Genomic DNA, 27,561 nt, shown 5'->3' with positions numbered 1-27,561 from the left:
CACCGTTTCTAGTTCACAAACAGCTCCTTTCACCTTTTAAACAACCATTTCGGCCAGTTCTAATAACTTATGCTTTATTTCCATTTCCGTTTTTCCCACATCACTGATCATTTTTAGCCGCTTCCCACAGGTTTTAACGCCATTATTTCTTCGTCAGACAATTGTTAGCCTCATTTTCATAATCTGCCACCACAATACCACTCCTTTTAATATACTACACGCAGTTTTTTCGAAATTTTCCCGAATTTCTCCGTCCTTTAACGTGTTTTGGCGGCAACACAACCACCTAACCTTTATGCACATCGTTGTCTACCAACCGAAGTCCAACATAGCCCAGCTGTAACCAACACCTTTTCGCCTTTTTTCATTCCAGATCTCCAGTTTCTTTCCGGTTAAAGGATGTCTGCTTGTGTCTGTATGTGTGGATGGATATGTGCGTGTGTGCGAGTGTATACCTGTCCTTTTTTCCCCCTAAGGTAAGTCTTTCCGCTCCCGGGATTGGAATGACTCCTTACCCTCTCCCTTAAAACCCACTTCCTTTCGTCTTCCCCTCTCCTTCCCTCTTTCCTGATGAGGCAACAGTTTGTTGCGAAAGCTTGAATTTTGTGTGTATGTTTGTGTTTGTTTGTGTGTCTATCGACCTGCCAGCGCTTTTGTTCGGTAAGTCACCTCATCTTTGTTTTTATATATAATTTTTCCCACGTGGAATGTTTCCTTCCATTATTTTTATATATATATATATATATATATATATATATATATATATATATATATATATATATATATATATATATATATATATATATATATATATGAGGGAAACATTCCACATAGGAAAAATATATCTAAAAACAAAGATGATGTGACTTACCAAATGAAAGTGCTGGCAGGTCGACAGACACACAAACAAACACAAACATACACACAAAATTCAAGCTTTCGCAACAAACTGTTGCCTCATCAGGAAAGAGGGAAGGAGAGGGAAACACGAAAGGATGTGGGTTTTAAGGGAGAGGGTAAGGAGTCATTCCAATCCCGGGAGCGGAAAGACTTACCTTAGGGGGAAAAAAGGACGGGTATACACTCGCGCGCGCGCACACACACACATATCCATCCACACATATACAGACACAAGCAGATATATACATATATATATATATATATATTTTAAGTGAATTATGAAAATGTCAAAACAAATTTAAAATGTAACACCAGTTCTCTTCATTCATATCAGCAGTTTACAGGTATCCAAGTTAAGTATTGTTGTTTTAATGCAGAAAAATAATTAGGAGTGTAGCAAAATATCTATTCCTGGAAAGAGCCATAAAGTCTGAGGAGTTGAATTTTAGATTCACATATAGAAGAAATGATTCTAGTATATATTTACTAAGATGGTTTCTGTTCTTTCGGACATGTCCTGGTTCGAGTCCCGGTCGGGGCACACATTTTCATCTGTCCCCATTGACGTGTGTCAACGCCTGTAAGCAGCTAAGTTTGTTCATTTCATTGTAATTGATTCTAGTATACATCCAGATGCAAATACCAGGCTCAGTTAGTGACAATATCAATTTAGTAATAAATTGTGCTTATTCTAGGGATTTAAATATTAGGCCTCTGTTATCAGTAGTTTCACTTGAGCCAAAGAGATTAATAATTCATTGGCACTCAGGATCAGGAGTGTGAAAATAGACAACAGACAGTTTAAATATAGTCCTGCACACCTCCTGATAGGAGACATGATATAGTGTGTCAGTTTTAGGTGTGCAAAAATAACTCAGCAAAAGTAGGATTGTGATCGGCACTGCATCCCAGTACTCAATCAACTTTCTTTTTTAATGATACGATTTAGGAAGCTTTTTCCACTTGCACTGTGAACTGAATATTCCATTGGAGTAAGGTCCAAGGTTGGAGAAACACGGGTAGTGTATCTATTCTGTGGGACCAAACCATAAACGTGTCACCTATGTATTGCACAGAGAAGGAAGTGGCACTGTTAGAATTAAACAGTCGGCAAGTGCAGTCATTATCAGAGGGTGCATGCAGTATATGCGAAAGGAATTGCATATAGTGCCCATGAAATTACTATAACCATATCTGAAAATCTCACTGAACCTCTCAGCTTTATACTGGTAGTGGATGGATAGATCTACCTGGATGCTAGCAAAGGTACATTAAATGGCAAAATACACCTATCTCAAAGCTTAAACACAAGAAAATGTAACACAATGAGGTATTGTGTTTAAACTCGTGGGTGAAATTCTGATCAATGCAGGGATCTTGGTTCATGAGAAAGTTATGAACTTTTCACTGACACCTATGTTAGCTGGACTAGAACAGGGAATCAAACTTCCCAGTGAAGCTGTAGAAGAAATTTTAACCTGGGCTTTGTCTAAAAAGTTCAATATTAATTCGGCAGAAAACAAAGCTCTGTGAGATTTGACAACTTAAAATGACATAATTTTACCTGCTGACAAGGGGAACATTACCACCCTTCTCTCATGAACTGAAACAGCAATATAAATGCATTGCTTGATGGCTCTGCACATCACAAGCTGAGAGATGATCCTACTGACGAGGAACAGAGAAAATCTCTAGAGCTCCACCAGATGAGTTCTACTTCAGCAGCCTTCATCTTCACCAAGGGCCTGTGCCATATAATGTCTCCTGGCAAAACACTTATTATTTGTGGTAAAAAAAGAAAAGAATAATTGAACTGGATGATTGTAATTGCATGGACAATGATTGCGTGAACTTTATGTAATAAAGGGGAACCATTATTTGTCATGTTTTATACTTGTATAGAATTATGTACCAATTTTTTTAAAAGTAATATCTGTGTCAATGAGTACTGAAACCACCACAGATGGTACTTATTAAATATCAAACAAAGATGAACCGAGTATAAATAGTAGTGACGAGCATTAATGTCTCTCTCATATTTTTGGAGTTACATGAGTAGGAAGAGCCTGTGATGCTATATTGTATGCTTGTGTAGCATTCTTCTGTCAAGATTGAGAGGAGGAGGCCATTAGGCATTGATTTGTAAAGGTGTGTAAGAATTTAATCTGTCTAAATGTTTTGAATAGAGTTACTTAGTGAAAGCTTGCATTATGATTTGTAATAAGCTTGCCTAGTATTTTATCCCATCCTTTAAGACACTTTCAGCAATTTAAATATTATTCATGGTGCAGAGCTGCACTACGAACGAATGAGCCACAGCCACGGCGCATTCAAACTGCGTTAAATGAAACCAATCATACTGCAAAGAAGCGGACAGGTAATAGTGAACTAAAATTATTTCTTTCAGCTTTTGGAATTGCATTGCAGAGCAGCAGATTTTATGATGTGTTTTACAAGTGGGCACAGGCTGTAGATGATATATTATTAACAGTGCAAAAAGATTATTTACCTTCACGACATAAAAGAAATCTTGCTGTGCATAGTTCTGGTCTGGCAAACATTATAGAAAAATATTTTTTCTCTGATAATAGTCTCATGTTCTTGTGTTAGTCATGGTACTTATTGGTGTTTTACTGTTAACAAAAATCCACTGCAAAATTTTGATGTTGAACAAACTTTGTGCACTGTAACATCAGTATTGACAACAAAATAATTTTCAGTAACCTTTTCAGTAACTGTAAAGTAAGGAAGATATGTTGAACTTTATAGCGAGTTACAGTAATGAAACAATGTTCCTTTTATAGAAGGCCAGATCCAGAATAATAAGAACATAATATATTTTGTTTTGTTGAAAATTTATGATCCAAAGAAAGTCACAGCACAGCATCCCTAAAAAGTATTTCAGGGCTCTTTCCATAGCAACATATTTTGTCTCATATATTAGTTGTTATGTGAGCAATAACAAAGCAGAGACAGTGAAAGCCAACAGGCTACACTTCACCCAAGACTGTATGACCTACCAGAGATTCACATGGATGGGTCCCCTGTCACCCCACTGCAAGTACCATTGGAGTGCTTACCACCTTTTTTTTAGTTAATCATCTTACTTCACTGTTGGGACTACTTATAGGTAAATGTGACCATCATTTATGGAATTGAGAGGACTTCATAGGTTACATAAAGATGCTTAAATTACAAAGACTGGATTTTTGGGGTGCTTTGATGTCATATACTTAGTTGCAGAAATGCCTTATGGGCCTCCTTAGAACTTATTAGCAGTAAGTTTGAGAAAAAGGATGACACTATGAGAATTCTACTGTCTCCCTTAGAGACCCAACTATTTTATGGAAGACTTTGAGGAAAATACAATATGGTCAGCAAACTCCCAAGCCATCCTGCTTCTGGCAATATGATGACAAAACATTTGTTGTTTGGCTCCTTGGAGTAGAAACAACACCTATGTTTCTCCAGCATTTGAACTTTCCCTACCCATATATTCAGTTCATGGTGCAAGTAGAAAAAGATGATAGCTTACCATTTTTGGATGACATGGTTAGAATGACGGGATGCAGTGTCTACTGCAAACTTATTCACAAATAATTATATTTGCAGTACAAAAACTATCATCCTGTCAAGTGAGGTAGTGTCTTGTACTTCCTAGTACATAGAACACATGTGGTCTCAGATCCAAACAGCTTTCCATATGAGCTGTAACATCTGAGAACAGTGTACAAATAGAATACTTATTTTGATAAACATAATAGAGGGGAACATTCCACATGGGAAAAATATATCTAAAAACAAAGATGATGTAACTTACCAAACGAAAGCGTTGGTATGTTGATAGAGACACTAGCAAACACAGACACACACACACAAAATTCAAGCTTTTGCAACCCATGGTTGCTTCATCAGCAAAGAGGGAAGGAGAGGGAAAGACGAAAGGCTATGGGTTTTAAGGGAGAGGGTAAGGAGTCACTCCAATCTCGGGAGTGGAAAGACTTACCTTAGGGGAAAAAAGGACAGGTATACACTCACACACACACACACACACACATATCCATCTGCACATATACAGACACAACAGGACATATGTAAAGACAAAGAGTTTGGGCACAGATGTCAGTCGAGGCGGAAGTACAGAGGCAAAGATGTTGTTGAATGACAGGTGAGGTATGAGCGGCGGCAACTTGGAATTAGCGGAGGTTGAGGCCTGGGGGGTAATGGGAAGAGAGGATATATTGAAGGGCAAGTTCCCATCTCCGGAGTTCTGATAGGTTGGTGTTAGTGGGAAGTATCCAGATAACCCGGACGGTGTAACACTGTGCCAAGATGTGCTGGCCGTGCACCAAGGCATGTTTAGCCACAGGGTGATCCTCATTACCAACAAACACTGTCTGCCTGTGTCCATTCATGCAAATGGACAGTTTGTTGCTGGTCATTCCCATATAGAAAGCTTCACAGTGTAGGCAGGTCAGTTGGTAAATCACGTGGGTGCTTTCACACGTGGCTTTGCCTTTGATTGTGTACACCTTCCAGGTTACAGGACTGGAGTAGGTGGTGGTGGTGGGAGGGTGCATGGGACAGGTTTTACATCGGGGGCGGTTACAAGGGTAGGAGCCAGAGGGTAGGGAAGGTGGTTTGGGGATTTCATGGGGTTGAACCAAGAGGTTACGAAGGTTAGGTGGATGGCGGAAAGACACTCTTGATGGAGTGGGGAGGATTTCATGAAGGATGGATCTCATTTCAGGGCAGGATTTGAGGAATTCGTATCCCTGCTAGAGAGCCACATTCAGAGTTTGATCCTGTCCCGGAAAGTATCCTGTCACAAGTGGGGCACTTTTGGGGTTCTTTTGTGGGAGGTTCTGGGTTTAAGGGGATGAGGAAGTGGCTCTGGTTATTTGCTTCTGTACCAGGTTCAAATGGTTCAAATGGCTCTGAGCACTATGGGACTTAACATCTGTGGTCATCAGTCCCCTAGAACTTAGAACTACTTAAACCTAACTAACCTAAGGACATCACACACATCCATGCCTGAGGCAGGATTTGAACCTGCGACCGTAGCAGTCGTGTGGCTCCGGACTGCGCACCTAGAACCGCTAGACCACCGCGGCCGGCTCTGTACCAGGTCGGGAGGGTAGTTGCGGGATGCGAAAGCTGTTTTCAGGTTGTTGGTGTAATGGTTCAGGGATTCAGGACTGGAGCAGATTCGTTTGCCACGAAGACCTAGGCTGTAGGGAAGGGACCGTTTGATATGGAATGGGTGGCAGTTGTCGTAGTGGAGGTACTGTTGCTTGTTGGTGGGTTTGATGTGGACGGATGTGTGAAGCTGGCCATTGGACAGATGGAGGTCAACATCAAGGAAAGTGGTATGGGACTTGGAGTAGGACCAGGTGAATCTGATGGAACCAAAGGAGTTGAGGATGGAGAGGAAATTCTGGAGTTGTTCTTCACTGTGAGTCCAGATCATGAAGATGTCATCAATAAATCTGTACCAAACTTTGGGTTGGCTGGCCTGGGTAACCAAGAAAGCTTCCTCTAAGCGACCCATAAATAGGTTGGCGTACGAGGGGGCCATCCTGGTACCCATGGCTGTTCCCTTTAATTGTTGGTATGTCTGGCCTTCGAAAGTGAAGAAGTTGTGAGTCAGGATGAAGCTGGCTAAGGTAATGAGGAAAGAGGTTTTAGGTAGGGTGGCAGGTGATCGACGTGAAAGGAAGTGCTCCATCGCAGTGAGAATTCCGCACATCCAGGACCTCCTCAATGTAACAATAATATTGTTACATTCCTCTTGGACTTTCCATTCTTTCATTCTGGTATTGTGGTATTCAAAGAGCCTTAGATATCTGTATGACACATACTCTAATCAACAGGGGTGCGAGATTTCAGTGAAGTACTGCATGGAATCCTTCACTGGTTGCCTTTAAATTGAAACAGGAGAAACAGTAAACTCTGATGCGGTGGATTGTCCATGGTTCACATGCAGAAAAAAGTCTCTATTTGGCTCCCGGCAGAAGGGCACTAAAAAGAACTCACTTTCATCTAAACGTGAGTGCTTTTCTGCACACGCAAGTTTCCTGTTTGTGTCCCCAATGAATTCAGATGTCACTAAGCAATTATCATCCATCACCTATTGGCATTCACACTATCTTTTGAGCATGAGCTCTTTTTCTGACACTATTACACACATTCACACTTACAACCACACAGACACCAAAACACACACCTCTGTGTCTAGTCAATTGAAATACATCAAATTGCTGAAGAAATAAATAATCTAGAAAGTTTAATGTAATTTATAAAACTCACAGTTTCACTTCCATTTGCCTTTCGTCTTCATATAACAGAATTCAAAGAATAACTACATTCACTTTTTGCTATCTGTAAACTGCATAAAATGTCTAGAGTTCCAGTTATCCTATGATTGCATCACTCTATATGAACTACAAGATAGTAATTTTCATTTTGACTCATTTAAATGTCAAGTTCATTAAAGCATTTTAACTAAATGTGGTCATCAGCATTAAACACATAAACAAAAATCTTACTTGTGAGGAGAAAAGTTATTCCAAATGCCAAAAAATCTGGATAATCAGATAAAAAGTCAATATCAATTGGCATGGCTTGTCTGGAAGCATTTGAAATGGCATTATTTACTAATGAGTCAATGTATCCGGTGAGACCTCTGGCTACACTAGCTGCACCTGTAAAAACGAAAAGGGGAATGATAACATGAAAAACTATTCCAAAAGCTTTTGAAAATATGTCATATTTTGTTTACTGTAATGCAGATTCTGTTGAATTCTGGCCTGTGTTTGATACCATTCTGATAATACTATAAAAATATATACTCTATTGGGCAGCTGATGTCAATATATTTTTAATATTTGTATACTGAACAGCACCACATTTACAAGGCATACTTTAATTGGCAATTTCACTTTCCATATGTTTATACTGTATGGGGTGTATACTACAAGACTTTTTTGTCATAGTACTGCACAAAAATTCTGATAAGAGTTCAGACCATAAGCAAAGTGGAAAATGAAATCAAATTAGCTATGTCACAAAACACTGGTTGTCCAGAAACGGCCTTATCAAAGCTGCTTTATTTTCCTAAAACATATTACAGTGACATGGGAAATGTTACTTCTAAAATCTCATGCAAGCCCCTTTTGAAGAACACACAAATTCTACCACACTCTTGTTTATACACTGAAGAGCCTAATATCCTATAGGGCCCCAGGGAGCATGCAGAAGTGCCAGGACATGATATGGCATGGACTTGACTAATGTCTGAAGTAGTGCTGGAGGAACTGACACCATGAATCCTGCAGGGGTGTCCATAAATGTGCAAGAGTACAACAGAGAGGAGATCTCTTCTGAACAGCATGTTGCAAGGCATCCCAGATATGTTCAATAATGTTCATGTCTGGAGTCACTCTTTAGCAATTCTGGACATGTAGGGTGTCACACTGTCATGCTGGAATTGCCCGTTTCCGTCAGAATGAACAATGGACATAAATCGATGCATACTATGCTTAAAAAATTGTTACAATGAAACTGTTTACTAAATTATAATTTTATTGAAGTATGAAAAGTCCTGTATATTATATATATTAAACATATCAACAATTATGGAAAAGATTATTGCTATTCACTGTAAAGATGACACATTAAGTTGCAGACAGGCACAAGGAAAAAACTGTTACACATTTAGCTTTCAGCCATCATCTTCTGAAAATAAAATACACACACATACACACAAGCAAGCACACCTCCGACTGTCTCAAATCATAAACATATTTTCATTACAAAGTACAGTAAACTCTTGATTATACACAATAATTGGGGCCTTGAATAGCATAGACAGTCAAATTCTATGGATAATCCACAATTAAAGGGTACTGTAAAATATTAATGTTGTTCAAAAACAAAAATTAATTATAATATCATAATTAAAATTAGTTAACTATTGTTTATAATAATACTACTTTAATCATCACATACTGTGTGAAAATACTGAACTTAAAATAATACAGTACAGTCCAATTTCACATTACATTACACTTCACTACTTTGAAAAAAATAGTCTTGGCTTTATTTCTGGCTCAGTAAAGCAGCTTGTCTTTTGCATATCACACTACAAATGTTGTGACTGGTTGGTTCATTGATTTGGGGGAGGGGACCAAAATGCAAGGTCATCATTCCCATCAGATTAGGGAAGGATATCACATTTGCATGAAGTGATTTAGGGAAATCATGGAAAACCTGAATCAGGATTGCCGTATGTGGGTTTGAATGTCGTCCTCCTGAATGCGAGTCCATGACATGTGTTCATGTGGCACAAATCAATTATGGAACCATGTTTGAAATATTATGCAGTCCATCCAGGCCTCATTGTGGTGCAAATAATGGACAGATAAATTATATAATTTTTTTCCTTCAAAACAGCATTGCACCACCTCAATAAGTCAAATTTTATGCATCCCCATCTTAGAAATGCAAGCATTTTCTTGCTGTTCCAGGTATTCCATTAACCCTTTGGCCCATTGATGTGCTGATGCATGACTGATTACTGTTTTTGGAATTAGTGAAATGTTCTTGTCTTTGTCACTGTCATTCACCTCCTTGGGTTTCCTTTGTACTCACTGAACAATAGTACTGTCACTCAACATCTCATGAGCTGGCTCTGTGCAGTCAACGTCAAACCATTCAAAAATATTTTCCTTGTCATTATTTGCATATCGTGGAGTACTTTTCAAAACATCTGCTAACATTGCTAATGAGCGTCTTCATCATCATTAGAATTACTAATTTCATCAATTTTAGGAGCATTGTTTTTTCATGTCTTGGCTATGATTGTTTTATCTTTTCCTTCAATGCTTTATAAATTGTATCTAGTATAGTTATTTGTTTCCAAAGTGTTTGAGGATTGCTGTCCTTATCAATAATTTGTTATAGCAAACTTCCTCTATAAATTTTATTCATGGCAGCAATGGCATGTTGATCCATTGGCTGGATTAAGTTATCACATTAGGGGGTAAGTATTATATAAACATCATCCATCCAATTTCAGAACATTGTCATTCAGATGCAATGGTGCATTGTCCAGCAACAATACAGCCCTTGTGAGTAGACCCTACAACACTAAATATCCTTGCACCTGTTGTTGTTGTGGTCAGTCAGTCCTGAGACTGGTTTGATGCAGCTCTCCATGCTACTCTGTCCTGTGCAAGCTTCTTCATCTCCCAGTACCTACTGCAACCTACATCCTTTTGAATCTGCTTAGTGTATTCATCTCTTGGTCTCCATCTATGATTTTTACCCTCCATGCTGCCCTCCAATACTAAATTGGTGATCCCTTGATGCCTCAGGACATGTCCTATCAACCAATCCCTTCTTCTAGTCAACTTGTGCCACAAACTTCTCTTCTCCCCAATCCTACTCAATACCTCCTCATTAGTTATGTGATCTACTCATCTAATCTTCAGCATTCTTCTGTAGCACCACATTTCAAAAGCTTCTATTCTCTTCTTGTCCAAACTAGTTATCGTCCATGTTTCACTTCCATGCATGGCCACACTCCATACAAATACTTTCAGAAATGACTTCCTGACACTTAAATCTATATTCGATGTTAACAAATTTCTCTTCTTCAGAAACGCTTTCCTTGCCATTGCCAGTCTACATTTTATATCCTCTCTACTTTGACCATTGTCAGTTATTTTGCTCCCCAAACAGCAAAACTCCTTTACTACTTTAAGTGTCTCATTTCCTAATCTAATTCCCTCAGCATCACCCGACTTAATCCTTGCACCTGTGGCACAAATAAAATATGGAACCATGTTTGAAATATTAAGCAGTCCATCAATGGCCCATTGTTGTGCAACAAACAGACAGGTAAATTATGTATTTCATTTCCTTTGAACCAGCACAAGTTTTTAACTTCACCTATTAAACCAACTTAACTTTGTGTGGTCCCAAATATTAACAAGGTTATTCTTTTCTTGCTAGATTTATAACCAGGAGCTCTTTTCTCACATGCAGTAATTAAAGCTTTGGATCAAGGCATCCAGGTAGATGCAGTATTTCTTGATTCTCAAAAATCATTTGACTCAATGCCACACCTATACTTATTATCAAAAGTAAGATCATACTGGGTATCAAGTGAAATTTGTGACTGGATTGAGGACTTTTTGGTAGGGAGGACACAGAATGTTATCTTGGATGGAGAGTTATTTTCAGATGTAGAAGTAACTTTCGGTATGGCCCAGGGAAATTTGTTGGGACCCTTGCTGTTCATGTTGCATACTAATGACCTGGGAGACAATGTTAGAAGTAAAATCAGGCTTTTCACAGATGATGCATTTATCTTCAGTGAAGTATCATCTGAAAGAAGCTGCATAAATATTCATTCAGACCTCGATAAGGTTTCAACATGGTGCAGAAATTGGCAACTTGCTTCAAAGGTTAAGAAATGGAAAATTTTGCACCTCACAAAATGAAAATGACTATAATATCAATGCACTGGTGGAATTGGCCAATTCTACAAATACCTATATGTTACACTTCGTAGGGAAATGAAATGGAATGATCATATAGGTTCAGTCATGGGTAAAGCAGGTGGTAAACTTTGGTTTATTGGGAGAATACTGGGGAAAGTGCAATCAGTCTATAAAGGAGATTGCTTACAAATCACTTGTGTGACTTGTTCTAGAATATTGGTCAAGTGTGTAGGACCCATACCAAAGAGGACTAACAGAGGATATTGAGAATGTACAGAGAAGGGCAGTGCAAATGGTCACATGTTTGTTTAATCCATGGGAGAGTGTCACAGAAATGCTTAAGTAACTGAACTGGAAGTCTTGAAGATAGACATAAACTATCCCCAGGAAGTCTATTAACAAAGTTTGAAGAAACAGCTGTAAATGATTACTCTAGGAATATACTACAACCCCCTAGATATCATTCGCTTAGGGATCTTGAGGATAAGTTTAGAATAATTACTGCATGCACAGAGGCACTCAAATTATCATACCCCCTTACTCCATATGTGAATGTAATGTAGATGTAGGTGTGCTACACTCTGTCTCAAAAGCTAAAGTGGTTGGTGGTAAGCACTTCCAAAACCACCGAGTTTCGTTGCATTGTATATTTGCTCCAGCATCAAATTTACTCATGAAATAAACCCCTGGAAATCATAACAAAATTCAAAAGCAACCTTATTATCTCTGCTTAACTATTCTCCTCAGACGGCAATCTCTGGGTACCATGATGCTGTTTAAATCTTCTGAACTAGCCAGAAGATGCATTAAAATCTACTTTGTTCCTCAAGGTTTTGAAGAACAACTGGGCCTGTTTGGCAAATATTGGGCCAGGTACTTGTATGCCCTCTGCTCGTTTCTGTTGTAACCATTCCAGCATAGCTTTAAGCACTTCGGTGTAAGCACACATTTTCATAATTTTCCAATTTGACTAACCTTTTAAAAGTCAGACTGCTATCAAACTGCATTACTTTGTCTTTGTTTTTCTGAATATCATGGATTATAGTTTCACTCACATTGGAAATCAATGCCAGATTTTGTGTACTAATTCTGCTTTCTTTGAGTTCATGTATTACTGCCAGTTTCTGCTGTATCATTAACAGGACACACATTCACTTTCAGACATTGTTTGGCACTAATGGAAACCAATGGCTATCTTACCTAACAATCAAAGTGCAGCTCTTGCAGCGTTCAGGCAGCTCATTGTTTACTACACTCATGTTGCAATGTAAGATGATCACTCACCTGCAACCACTCAGGGTAAAAGAAAACTTTTCAACAGGAAAAAAGTGGGGGAATAGGCCATGGAAAATCTGTGAAGCAGATAAACTCCCACAGATAATTGAGAGTTTACTGTAGTGTCAAACTTGTTGCAATACATGTAAATATTCTGTTAACACAGATGATACAAGTTGGAAATGAAATTAGGTAATCTATGATGTTAACATCTCAATCATAATCTTTGAATATGAAGCATATTATCATTGGCAGTTACACACATTATATGCTGACTACCACTATCATGTAACTAGGTAGTTATGATACCAGCCGAGGTTTTTAGCATGTTCTTAGAAAACAGTGTGCGTAAGACAAATTAAATTAACAAACAGTGGAAACTCCAGATAGGAAGATCAACAATGTAGGAAAAGACAGATTGCTACTTACTGTGAAGAAGATATGTCAAGTTGCAGACAGGCACAATTAAAAGATGCTCACATATAGCTTTCGGCCACAGCCTTCGTCAGTAAAAGAGAAATACAAATGCACCATTCACACATACAAACACACAAGCAAGCACACTTCACCTCTTTCACTGTTGAAGGCTGAGGCCAAAAGCTATATGTGAGTGTCCTCTAATTGTGCCTGTCTGCAATTTGTGATGTCTTCTTTACAAATTAAATTATATTATATGAAAAAAGTAGCAGTCACATTAACTCACACTGAACACAATAAATGTACTGTGACAGATATCTTTCCTTCTGTAATCCAGATGCCACTTACTGTGGGCATGTGAACTCAGTACTTGCCTGGCAATAAAGAAGAAAAAGTGCACTCTGACAATATTATGAAGACCATAGATTGCTACTTACCATAAAGTGGAAATGTTGAGTCACAGACAGGCACAACAAAAAAAACTGCTAACAAGAAAACACACACACACGGTTGGGGGCGAGATAAAACTGTTAACAAGAAAACACACACACACACACACACACACACACACACACACACACACACACACACACACACCGGGCATACAGGGATGAGGTGGAGAAAGTGTAGGGAAGCTAGGTACAGTCAAGTGGTCAGACTGAGAGCCTCAAATGGAGGGAGAGGGGCAGGAAATGAGAGAAGTAAAAAGACTGACTGCATAGGTGGAACAGAAGGCTGTGTAGTGCTGAAATGTAAACAGGGAAGGGGATAGGTGGGTACAGGACAATGACTAATGTAGGTTGAGGCCAGAAGGAATACAGGAATGTAGGACGTATTGCAGGGAGAGTTCCCACCTGTGCAGTTCAGAAAAGCTGATGTTGGAAGGAAGGATCCAGATGGCACAGACTATGAAGCAGTTGTTGAAATGAAAAATGTTTTGGCAGGCAGCGTGATCAGCAACTGGGTGGTTCAGCTGTTTCTTGGCCACAATTTGTCAGCTGTCATTAGTGCAGGCTGACAAGTTGTTGGTTGTCATGCCCATGCACAATGCAGCACAGTGGTTGCAGCTTAGCTTGTAGATCACATGACTGGTGTCACAGGTAGCCCTGCGTTTGTTGGGATAGGGATGCTTGTGACTGGACTGGAATAGGTGGAGGTGGTGGTGGTGGTGGTGGTGGTGGAAGAATGTATGGGAGAGGTCTTGCGCTTAAGTCTATTATGAGAATATGAGCCATGAGCCATGAGCCAAGGGACTGGGAGTAGAGGTTGTGCAAGTATGGATGAGTATATTGTGTAAGTCTGGTATGCAGCTGAATAGCATTGTGGGAGGAGCAGGAAAGACAGTGAGTAGGACATTCCTCATTTCAGGACATGATGAGAGGTAGTTGAAACACTGACGGAGAGTATGATTCAGTTGCTCCACTCCTGGGTGGTACTGAGACATGAGAGGTATGCCCTCTGTGTCTGGATGGTGGGATATTGAGTGGTAATGGGTGACTGGAGAGATAAGGCACAAGAGATCTGTTTCTGTATGAGGTTGGTAGGGTAATTATGGTCCGTGAAGTCCTCAGTGTGACCCTTGGTATATTTTGAGAGGGACTGCTTATCACTACAGATGTGACAGCCATGGTGGCTAGGCTGTATGGAAGAGACATCTTGGTATGCAATGGGCGGCAGCTGTCAAAATGGAGATATTGTTGGTGGTTGGTAGGTTTGATATGGACAGAGGTACTGATGTAGCCATCTTTGAGCTAGAGGTCAGCATCAAGGAAGGTGGCTTTTTGGGTAGAGGAGGACCAGGTGAAGCAGATGGAGGAGAAGGTGAGGATTTTCAGGAATGTGCATAGGCTGTCCTTATACTCAATCCAGACGACAAAGATTTATCAATGAATCTGAACCATGTGAGGGGTTTGAGGTTCTGGGTGGTTAGGAAGAATTTCTACAATCTGTTATATTAGGCAGGTTATACTGAACTTTATTGGTAGCTAAACGTTTTATGCCCATAGGAAAGTTGTTGAAAATGAGTTGTTCCTGAACTATGGGGACCTTTCTTGACCAAGGTAATTAACTCCAAATCATTATGAGGATCATTCTTGTTTCTAGTATCGATTCTGAGACTGAACTGTTAATTTGAAAAAGATAAATATTACTTACATCAAATTTTGTTAAGTGATTTCTGTCTATTATCTGTGAATAATTCTACACAAAGCAATATTACTATGTAACAGCCTTATGCAGTTTCTGACATTACCCATCAGATCATTTATAAATATGTATGCTCTAATGATCCTCTCTTTGGGAGTGCCCAATGATATTCTTCATATCCAACAACTTATTTCTATTGAGAATGACATATTGAGTTATATTTATTAGGATGTCTTGAGTCTAGACACAAAGCTCACACAGTATTTCAAAAGTTCATGTTTTGTTCATTGGTCAAAAGTGTGGAACTACATCAGATACTGTTGTAACCATGACAGGAATGGTCACGGGATTGCAGTTAACGACAACACGGCGGGACCAAACGGGAGTGGCCTATGAACAAACAAGATGGACAAACGGGAATGGAAGGACAAGCACGATGACAGACAACCAACCAAGACACCAAGATCAACAACAAGGTATTAAGCAACAGGGTCACAAGAAATAACATCTTGAAATCAAAACAACGTCCACTCATATACAGGATGTAGCACACACAACGTAAACACGATATCTGTAAATGAGATATCAACTGACTCAATGTGAATACCAGACTGCCTCGCTGAGTGAGAGGCAGCCGCCTAAATACGTGACAGAGTATGTCGCTACTGGCCGCTGAGATAAACATTAGACTCGGGGCCAGGAGTGTGTGCAGCCACAGCTTATGGCGCGACTGCTGCAGAGACCTCTAGTGGTCATCGAGTTCCATGCCATGTGGCGTGGATTCAAAACCCGTGGCACTCAGTTCCAGATCCTCCCCCCTGAAACTTGGGCATAGGGGCAAAAATGCCCCGGACAGTGCTGCGGTGGTCGGCAGATGGAAGAACACCCGGACTCGTCAACTGCCGTTGTCGGGGAGGTAGGGACATTCAATGTGTGCATGAGAGCCGACCCAGAGGCCAGGTTGTCAGAGGGAGCCTCTGATCCACCTGGGGGCTGGAGGGCTGGCAGCAGACCCACAGGGAGGCAGCAATCGGGGGCAGTGGTGGCGACTTGAGGACCATGTCTGTACCCGAAGGAGGGGTAGTGCAGGAGGAGGCAGCGGTGGGAGTCCCGCAGGGGCACATGGGTGGAGCTGGTTATGATGTCAGTGCTCCACCCCTTTTCATGTCTGCACTGACGTCACATGCTGCCCATGGGCCGCGATGACCGTGGCAGGTGTCCAACCTGCCATGCTCCCATACCACACAGGCCGACATGGCCGCGCGAGGTGCGTAATCCTGAGAGGGCCAGGAGCGGGGGTGGGAGGGTGATGGCATCAGCAAATGGAGCAGGGTCCATGGCTGTTGCCCATGGAGGAGCTCCACTGGACTATTCCGACAATTGGCATGGTGTGATATGTACTCAAGAACAGGATGAGTGCCAACGTGGTTGGAGATGTTTTGACCGCCTTTGTCAGCTGTGGTTTAAATGTGTGGACAGGCCTCTCTGCTGCACCATTGGAGGAAGGGTGGAAAGGTGGGCTATGGATATGTTTGATACTGATGGCCTGACAGAAGTCGTGCAAGGATGATGGATGCCGTGAATTGGGGGCCATTATCGGAGACCAATGTGTGATGCAGGGCCTCAATGGTGAGAACCTGGGCCAGGGCCACGAGTGTGGCCTCTGTGGTGGTGGATGCGATGTGGACAGCATATGAATATTTGTAGTAGGCATCAATGATAAGTAACCACATGGACCCCAAAAATGGGCCCGCAAAATTGAGGTGGATGTGATGCCAGGACCGGTGAGGCATAGGCTAGTGTGCAAATGACTGAGGGGGGCTTGCCTGGTGACATGCACACATAATGCACCCGTTGGCCACGCGGTCAATATCACCATCGATGCTGGGCCAATACACATTCTGGCAAGCCAAAACTTTCGTGCAGGACATACCCCAGTACCCACGGTGTAACAAACTGAGCATGTGATGTGTCGAAAATCTGGAGGGATGACCATTCAATGGGCATCCAACTCTTTGGCCAACAGGACATCATCAACCATGGAGAGCCTGTGGGACAGGTGGCACCAGGGGCTGAAGTTGGTCTGCATCCAATGAGTAATATAGGAGGGCCAACCGTGAACCACATAGTGAAGAACCTGCTGCAAGATAGGATCTCAGCATATAGCCGTGGCAATGTGAGCAGCCATAAGAAGCAGACCGTCCAGTGAATCCTGGTGGGTGGAAACAATGTGAAAGCAGAGGACCTGCTGTTGTTCAAATATAGGATTGGGGCCTGCTGGGAGACGTGACAAAGCGTTCACCTTAGTATGGTGGGCCGTGGGCTTATACTGGATGGTGTAAGTGTAATTCCATGAAAATAACGCCCAGTGCTGGAGACATTGAGCCGTCTGCTCTGGAAGGTGAGTGTGGGGTCCAAACAGAGTAACTAAGGGTTTATGGACTGTCAGGAGGGTGAACTTTGCCCCAAAGAGATAGATGGGATATTTTTGGATGGCGAACACTACTGCCAGGGCCTCCTTTTCAATCCAGGAGTATTTACGTTGTGCTGGGGTTAACGTCTTAAATGCATAAGTGGTGGGCTGCTCTGAGCCATTGGTATTCCAATGTGCAAGGACTGCTGCAGTGCTGTATGCCGACGCATCAGCTGCCACAACCGAGGGATGGTCCAGAGAGAAGGGAGTAAGGCGAGGGGCGGATTTCAGCATTCTCTTTGAATGGAGAATAGCCTGGTCACAGGCAGAAGTCCTTTCAAAAGTCACCCCTTTGCAATGCAAGTGATTGAGGGGTTGAGCAATGGAGGCAGCTTGGGGTAAGAACTTTAAGTAATAAGTAAGATGAGGAAGGGTCTCAATGGCTGCAACATTGTGACCCGAAGGGTGAATGCCACCTTTGCTAAGCCAGTGGCCTAAGTATTCCACTTCCAGTTGAAAAAAACAACACTTGGCCACCTGACAGTGTAAACCCACAAATTGCACAGCGTGAAATAAGGCACTGAGGTTGTGCAAAGGTACCTGGCGGGAACACCTAGTGACCAAGATGTCATCCAGATAATTCATGCAGGCTGGGATAGGCTGCATAAGCTGCTCCAGGTATCGCTGGAAAATTGCCAGTTTTGAAGAGACATCAAATGGAAAGCACTTGTACTTGTATAATCTGAAAAGTCTGTTGATAACCATGATGTTCTGGGAATCGGCATCCAAGGGTAACTGGCGGTTTGCCTCAGCCAGGTACCCTCCCCACACAAGCTTGGTGAGAAGGTCTTCCTGTTGGGGAATGGGGTAAGTGTCTACTAAGGACTGAGCATTGACAGTAGCGCCGAAGTCCCTACACAGCTGAAGGGACCCACTGGATTCTGTACAAGCACCAATGGTGTCGCCCAAGCAGTGTATGACACAGGCTCGAGGATGCCAGCAGCCTGGAGCCGATCGAGTTCCAGCTTGACTGCTGGCTGTAAGGCCACCAGAATGGGTCTGGTCTGGAAATGTGAGGCTGCACATCCGGCCAAAGTGTGATGTGCACCTGAAAATGTGAAGCACACCTGAGATCCATCACAAACAATGACGCAAAAGCCAAGCACAGATTGTCCAAGTCGTGAAAAGGAACAGCCGTGGAAATGACCTTAACTTCATCAGAAATTGAAAAGCCAAACAGTCGAAATGCATCCAGGCCAAAAATATTTGAAGCCAACAGATGGTCAACAACAAATAGGGTAAGGAGCTGGAGAACATGTTTGTATGACGCCTGGATGACGAACTGCCCACAAAGGGGAATGGAACCGTTGCCATAGGCGACCAAACACTGAGAGGGAGGTGACAACGCAGGGGAGTCCAGGCAGGTATATGTTGCAATATTAATCAAGGAGATAGTGGCCCCAGTGTTGACCTGGAAAGTGACATCCTCAGAAAAAAGGTGGAGTTTGAGGAATAGCTGCTGTGCTGACGGGTCCTCCAGTGGGACGACTGTCTGCAGAGTATGTACTGTACCCTGAGGCCCATTAGTGACAGAACAGGAGCGAGTCGAGTGAATATGACAAACAGATTGGATGTGGCCCTCCTTCTCACACAGAATGCATGTTTTCCAGTGGTTGAGGCCATCAGCTTGAGAGTGTGTGGTAAAGCACTGTGGGCAAATGAAAGTGGGCCGTGCAGCCAGTGACAAGGGGCAACCAGAGGCTCTGATGCCATAGAGATATTGGACAAAGAGGAGTCCTGACAGCGCTGGCCTCTGTTGGCTGGGCCACATCTCTGTCATGAGGGTGGAACCCGCAGAGATGCATTGAGTGCCGCCACTTGTGGCCACGCCACGAGACACTTGTTAGCCGCCTGAGAAAATTCAAATGAGTGGACAATGCAGAGAATCTCTTCCAATGAGGCATTATTGAGTTTCAAGGCTGCAGTGCAGACCTCAGGATCAGGAGCCAACTGAGCCACCACATCTAGATCAGGGAGTCCGCCTACAAAGCCATACACTGCTGATTGGTGCATGTAAAATTGCATTGACGGCTGAGACCCTGCAAGTCTGTGATCCAGGAACGATATGATTGACCAGGCTGTCTATGGCACTGGTGGAACTCCAGCCAAGAGGCAACCACATGGTAGCACTGTGAATAATAGTTTGTCAGCATCAGGTTTATCTCCTGGAAAGAGAGAGCCACAGGATCGGACAAGGGTGGCCACTTGCAGAGAAGAAAGAATGTGTCTGGGGAGGCCCAAGACAAAAACAACGACCACTGTGAAATGTTGTTTCAACTCATGTAAGTATGTTTCCCAGTCTTTTTTAGCATCATTAAATGGTAGGAAAGATGGCGGACATGGGAAAGCATCGGGCACCCGAGGACCTGGAAGCTGTTGTGGTAATGCATCCCGGGCATCAACTTTGTCCGTTAGCAACTGCATGTCTAACTGAAGTTGCTGCTGCTGCTGCATGAGCTGCTGCTACTGTTCCAGAAGACAGACCAACTGAGTCTCCATGCTAACAACTACTGCCATTTACCGCATCGCCAAAATGTTGTAAGCGCAACAGCAACGGTCGCGGGGTTGCTGCTACCGAAAATGCAGTGGGACCGAATGGGAGTGGCCCATGAACAAACAAGACAGATGAATGGGAATGGAAGGACAAGCACGATGACAGACAACCAACCAAGACACCGAGATCAACAACAAATTATTAAGCAATGGGGTCACAAGAGATATCCTCACGAAAGCAAAACAACATCCACTCATAAATGGGAAGTAAGCACACGCAATGTAAGCAAGACCTCTGTAAGCAAGATATCAACCAACTCAATGCAAATACCAGACTGCCTCACTGAGTGACAGGCAGCCACATAAATACATAACAGGTCATCGAGTTCCATGCTGTCTGGCGTGGATTCGAAACCCACAGTGCTTGGTACCAGAAATACCTTACAGACCTTAGAGAATATGGAATCAACAGGACAACCAGGTACTTTCCAGAAATGTTAGAAACATCAAAAGTAATAACTATTTACAGAACTGGCAAGAAACATAAAGTGATGAACTGTTGGCCTCTCACATTATTCCCTTGTTTGTTCAAAGTATTGGAATGCCTAATGCACAAAAAGTTAATAAAGATTGTAAAAAAGGAGACAGTAACTATGTAGGTCTCCACATGGCTTTGGACATCAGAAATCAACCAATAAAGCTGTCGATGAATGCACACACACAGTTTTGAAATCTTTATTACAGCATATTTTCCATGCAGTCAGCTTTGTCAGTGGAAATTTTACAATCATATTTTGTGCAGTTGGTGCCCCAGAGCCCATAAATAGATGAAAAATGTCATATTTTAGAACCACGAAGTCTCACTGATAAAATAATTCTTTATGAACTACTAGTTTTGGTCATCTGATGTTTTTCAGCTAGGATATATCATAAAATTCTTTACAACAGCCTGCATGATAAATTTATTAAGCCCACCAGACATGCAACTGGAAGATGCAGATGTATCAATATGCATAAGTTCTCCCACACCTAGCAAGGGTGCCTCCTCTGGGGAAATTGCTGATATCCCAAGCCACAAATGGCTCTGAGCACTATGGGACTCAACTGCTGAGGTCATTAGTCTCCCAAGCCACACCTATGATATTCTGCAGCAGACCAATATAAGATGATCAGGTGCCTGGCTAGCACTCAGTTTTTCCTTTGATCATTGCTATTATCTGACTCTGTCTCTATGAAATAATCTACGAACACTGCTGCTATTTGCATGAACTGGGTTGGACATATGTTTGGACAGAGACTGCCATGATTTCCAATTTATATATGACTAGAGAGATGGGCCTTCAGCTGCACACCACTTGTTAGTACATTTTCATACAGTGCTTCTATTTGTTGAACAAGTTGTTTCGACCATCACAAGATGAATCTCTCTGCTTATATTATAATTGTAACATGCATCCACAATGAAGTAGCTGTGCTTGAATTTATATTAATTTCAATCAGGAATTATTATTGACTGGTTTTGTGGACTAATGGACAATTTAATCTGTTCTTACAAAATGCTAATTTTATCTCCAATAGATGTTTGTTGGGCCTAAAGTGACGGTTACAATAACAACATTCTTCCTGTTGCAAGAATATTTCCAGGCAGACTGTTCTAAATAATTTGATAATACCTCATGATGATCAGATTGGAAAGGTAGGTAAGATAGATTTATTTTATCTACACTTCTTAGAGGCTCTGAAATGTGACCTGCCTTTTATAAATACACTTACACACAAAGACAGTCATTTTCAAGTAACTCTTATCACATATCTTGATGCAGAGTTGAACAAGTACATCATAATCCTTTCCAGTTTGATATTATATGCAGGCCCACCAATTTAAAAGCAGGTGAAAGTATTGTGTTGTCACTAGAGAAGCAGTAACAGCAGAATGGATCAGCAAAGAAAGCTCAGTGACTTTGAATGTGATGAGTCATTGGATGTTACCTGACAAGGAAACTCCCCATCACACTCCCTTCATATTTAGCGGTAAAAGAGCCCAGGGGACAGCAAGTAAAAAACTGAACACAGATCAAGCATGAAAACAGGAAGAAGGTGTGCTGAAATGTGAAAAAAGGCAAAATAGACAGAATGAACAGTCCAAGAAGGTGAAGTGCAATATAGAGCAGCTGGGAAGACAAATGGCATCATAGTTAAATGGTTATGGTGTTGGAGTGCCAAGTGGATGAGCTGTGTTCAAATCTTCCTTGTGCCACTTTTTCCCCTGCTGGTTGCTTTATTCAAATTTGTGTCTGTGTCATGGCATAATATCTGTTTGAAACAGCAAGATGTAAGGTAGTGACCTATAAAGACAGTTGATTCTGCACAAATACTATATTAGCAGCCAAAAGGAAGTGGCTTTCGAATGGGAACCACACATGTTTGATGACAAGGTGACATGTCAGTGAAATCTGTCACTGGATAACACATCTGGTGTGTCATACACAGCATTAGAGACAGCATGTGTGTCATATGACAGGAATCTCTTATTAATGCAACTAATTTGTATATGACTGGTAATTCAGTGAGGTGTGCCTCCTTGCCTAATATGGGTGTTCTTATGAACATGAATGTGAATGTGATCTCTCCAAAGGAAATGATGAAAACATAATAGTTTGTCACATAAGCTGCAACAAACAAATGCAACAGCTTCACAATCACACAATTTCTCTGTGCTCTGTCAAAACATATGTTGTTAATGTTTTTGAAGCTGTGTTCCATTTTGGAAATCTTTACTCTTGAATTACTTTGTTGTAACATAATTCACATGTGTTTGTTTGTTATTTTCATTTCTGTGAGATGTCTATGTGATATCTTGCCTGCTCTTAAAAATCATCACATTTACTTGCAACAGTAATGTATTCTTACCACATGATTCATCCTATAACCAATGTATAGTATGAGAACTGCCAGGACTACTGAAAGAGTACAAACTTTTCGCCATGCGGGTTTAGCCGAGCGGTCTAAAATGGCACAAGGGAGTTTTGAACACACCTCACCCACTTGGTAGTCCTACACCATGACCACTTACTTACCCACGATGGGTTATCGTTTTTCGCTGCTCTTTTTTGCACTTGTTCTTGGACCATTCACTGTTTCTATTTCGATTTCTTTTCACAGTTCAGTACACCTTCTTCCTGTTTTCATGCTTGACTTGTGTTCAGTTTTTCACAGGCTATACACTGGGCTGTCTTACCACTAAATCTGAGGGGGGAGTGGCAATGGGGAGTTTCCCTTGTGAGTAACAGACCCATCAGAGACATTTCAGCCCTTCTAAGGCCATACAATTCAGCTGCTGGTGTCGTGATAGTAAAGAAAAAATGTGAAGGAACAACTATAGGTAAACATGAGCACGTAGAACTTATGTTCTGACAGATAGGGACCATTGATCGTTGTGGAGGCTATTTGTACAAAATCTCATAAAATCAGTAGAAGGAATCACCCTGTGGTTCTGAAGTGTTACTAGCAGTCCTGCTAGCTCAGTAAATGTCTAGGGGGTTGAAAAGAATGGGGTACAATGGTTGAGCATCTCCTTGCCACACATTTCGATAGTCACTCCTAAGCAGTTTTTGAGAAGGTGCAAATAGCAATGCCCCAGTCAGTGGATGACTTGAAATTAGTGATTTGGAGTGATGATTCATGCCATACACTGTGGCAGTTCAGTGGAAGAGTTTGGGTTTGGCAAATGGCTGGAGAATGTTACTTATCATCTTCTGCTGTGCCAACAGTGAAGTATGAATGAGGAGGTGATATTGTATGGTTGTATCAGTTACGGTTAGGGTGTGATCTCCTCATTGCACCTAAAAAAATGCTGAATGTGGAAGTATATGAAGTCATTTTACAGTATTGTGTACCATGTATAGAAGAGGAACAGCTTGGAGGCAATGACTGATTGTTTCAGTATGACAGTGCTCTCTGTGATAAAGCAACATTTGTGAGGTAATTGTTTTGGGACAATAACATTCCTGAAATAGACTAGCCTGCACAGATTCTCAACCTGAACCTAATGGAACACCTTTAAGCTTAGTTTGAATTTCAAATTCACTCCAGACCTCAGTGTCCAACATTATTGCCTTCTCTGGTTTAGGTTCTTGAGAAAGTTCTCCACAAAATATTGAGACAGATCATTGAAAGCCCCCCCCCCCCCCCCAATGAACCATGGACCTTGCCATTTATGGGGAGGCTTGCGTGCCTCAATGATACAGACAGCCCCACCATAGGTGCAACAATAATGGAGGGGTATCTGTTGAGAGGCCAGACAAATGTGTGGTTCCTGAAGAGGGGCAGCAGCCTTTTCAGTAGTTGCAGGGGACAGTCTGGATGATTGACTGACCTGGCCTTGTAACACTAACCAAAACAGCCTTGCTGTGCTGGTACTTGGTACTGTGAACAGCTGAAAGCAAGGGGACACTACAGTCATAATTTTTCCCGAGGGCATACAGCATTACTGTATGATTAAATGATGATGGTGTTCTCTTGGGTGAAATATCCCAGAGGTAAAATAGTCCCCCATTCAGATCTCCGGGCAGAGACTACTCAGGAGGATGTTGTTATCAGGAGAAAGAAAACTGGTGTTCTACGGATCGGAGCACGGAATATCAGATCCCTTAATCGGGCATGTAGGTTAGGAAATTTAAAAAGGGAAATGGATAGGTTAAAGTTAGATATAGTGCGAATTAGTGAAGTTCGGAGGCAGGAGGAACAAGACTTCTGGTCAGGTGAATACAGGGTTATAAATACAAAATCAAATAGGGGTAATGCAGGAGTAGGTTTACTAATCAATAAAAAGAGGCAGGAGGAACAAGACTTCTGGTCAGGTGAATACAGGGTTATAAATACAAAATCAAATAGGGGTAATGCAGGAGTAGGTTTACTAATCAATAAAAAAATAGGAGTGTGGGTAAGCTACTACAAACAGCATAGTGAACACATTACTGTGGCCAAGATAGACACAAAGCCCATGCCTACTACCGTAGTACAAGTTTATATGCCAACTAGCTCAGCAGATGATGAAGAAATTGATGAAATGTATGATGAGATAAAAGAAATTATTCAGGTAGTGAAGGGAAACAAAAATTTAATAGTCATGGGTGACTGGAATTTGATAGTAGGAAAAGGAAGAGAAGGAAACATAGTAGGTGAATATGGATTGGGGCTCAGAAATGCAAGAGCAAGCCGCCTGGTAGAATTTTGCACAGAGCATAACTTAATCATAGCTAACACTTGGTTCAAGAATCATGAAATAAGGTTGTATACATGGAAGAACCTTGGAGATACTAGAAGGTATCAGATAGATTATATAATGGTAAGACAGAGATTTAAGGACCAGATTTTAAATTGTAAGACATTTCCAGGGGCAGATGTGGACTCTGACCACAATCTATTGGTTATGACCTGTAGATTAAAACTGAAGAAACTGCAAAAAGGTGGGAATTTAAGATGGGACCTGGATGAACTGAAAGAACCAGAGGTTGTAGAGAGCTTCAGGGAGAGCATTAGGGAATGACTGACAGGAATGGGGGAAAGAAATACGGTAGAAGAACGGGTAGCTCTGAGGGATGAAGTAGTGAAGGCAGCAGAGGATCAAGTAGGTAAAAAGACGAGGGCTAGTAGAAATCCTTGGGTAACAGACGAGATATTGAATTTAATTGATGAAAGGAGAAAATACAAAAATGCAGTAAGTGAAGCAGGCAAAAAGGAATACAAACGTCTCAAAAATGAGATTGACAGGAAGTGCAAAATGGCTAAGCAGGGATGGCTAGAGGACAAATGTAAGGATGTAGAGGCTTATCTCACGAGGGGTAAGATAAATGCTGCCTACAGGAAAATTAAAGAGACCTTTAGAGAGAAGAGAACCACTTGTATGAATATCAAGAGCTCAGGTGGAAACCTAGTTCTAAGCAAAGAAGGGAAAGCAGAAAGGTGGAAGGACTATATAGAGGGTCTATACAAGGGCGATGTACTTGAGGACAAAATTTTGGAAATGGAAGAGGATGTAGATGAAGATGAAATGGGAGATACCATACTGCGTGAAGAGTTTGACAGAGCACTGAAAGACCTGAGTCAAAACAAGGCCACGGGAGTAGACAACATTCCATTAGAACTAATGATAGCCTTGGGAGAGCCAGTCCTGACAAAACTCTACTATCTGGTGAGCAAGATGCATGAGACAGGCGAAATACCCTCAGACTTCAAGAAGAATATAATAATTCCAATCCCAAAGAAAGCAGGTGTTGACAGATGTGAAAATTACTGAACCATCAGTTTAATAAGTCACAGCTGCAAAATACTGACACAAATTCTTTACAGACGAATGGAAAAACTGGTAGAAGCGGACCTCGGGGAGGATCAGTTTGGATTCCGTAGGAATGTTGGAACACGTGAGGCAATACTAACCTTACGACTTATCTTAGAAAATAGATTAAGGAAAGGCAAACCTACGTTTCTAGCATTTGTAGACTTAGAGAAAGCTTTTGACAATGTTGACTGGAATACTCTCTTTCAAATTCTAAAGGTGGTAGGGGTAAAATACAGGGAGCGAAAGACTATTTACAATTTGTACAGAAATCAGATGGCAGTTATAAGAGTCAAAGGGAGTGAAATGGTACCAGTGGTTGTAGCCTCTCCCCAATGTTACTCAATCTGTATATTGAGCAAGCAGTAAATGAAACAAAGGAAAAATTCAGAATAGGTATTAAAATCCATGGAGAAGAAATAAAAACTCTGAGGTTTGCCGATGACATAATTCTATCAGAGACAGCAAAGGACTTGGAAGAGCAGTTGAATGGAATGGACAGTGTCTTGAAAGGAGGATATAAGATGAACATCAACAAAAGCAAAATGAGGATAATGGAATGTAGTCTAATTAAGTCGGGTGATGCTGTGGGAATTAGATTAGGAAATGAGACACTTAAAAGTAGTAAAGGAGTTTTGCTATTTGGGGAGCAAAATAACTGATGACGGTCGAAGTAGAAAGGATATAAAATGTAGACCGGCAACGGCAAGGAAAGTGTTTCTGAAGAAGAGAAATTTTTTAACATCGAGTATAGATTTAAGTGTCAGGAAGTTGTTTCTGAAAGTATTTGCATGGAGTGTAGCCACGTATGGAAGTGATCATGGATGATAAATAGTTTAGACAAGAAGAGAATAGAAGCTTTCGAAATGTGGTGCTACAGAAGAATGCTGAAGATTAGGTGGGTAGATCACATAACTAATGAGGAGGTATTGAATAGAATTGGGGAAAAGAGGAGTTTGTGGCACAACTTGACCAGAAGAAGGGATTGGTTGGTAGGACATGTTCTGAGGCAT

The 27,561-nt window shown here is 41.4% G+C and overlaps 1 protein-coding gene across 1 annotated transcript in view; it reads right to left on the bottom strand.

Moving 5' to 3' along the window:
- The window catches only part of LOC124787863 (high affinity cationic amino acid transporter 1-like), a 178,818-nt gene that overhangs the window by 100,426 nt on the left and 50,831 nt on the right, over positions 1-27,561 (bottom strand). Inside the window, exon 3 of the mRNA XM_047254826.1 lies at positions 7,449-7,604. Coding sequence (XP_047110782.1) covers positions 7,449-7,604 — 156 coding nt within the window. The remainder of the gene's footprint in view (positions 1-7,448; positions 7,605-27,561) is intronic.

Source organism: Schistocerca piceifrons, chromosome 3, assembly GCF_021461385.2.
Source record: "Schistocerca piceifrons isolate TAMUIC-IGC-003096 chromosome 3, iqSchPice1.1, whole genome shotgun sequence".
Classification (NCBI taxonomy): Eukaryota; Metazoa; Arthropoda; class Insecta; order Orthoptera; family Acrididae; genus Schistocerca; species Schistocerca piceifrons.
This window is presented reverse-complemented; position numbering and strand designations above follow the sequence as displayed.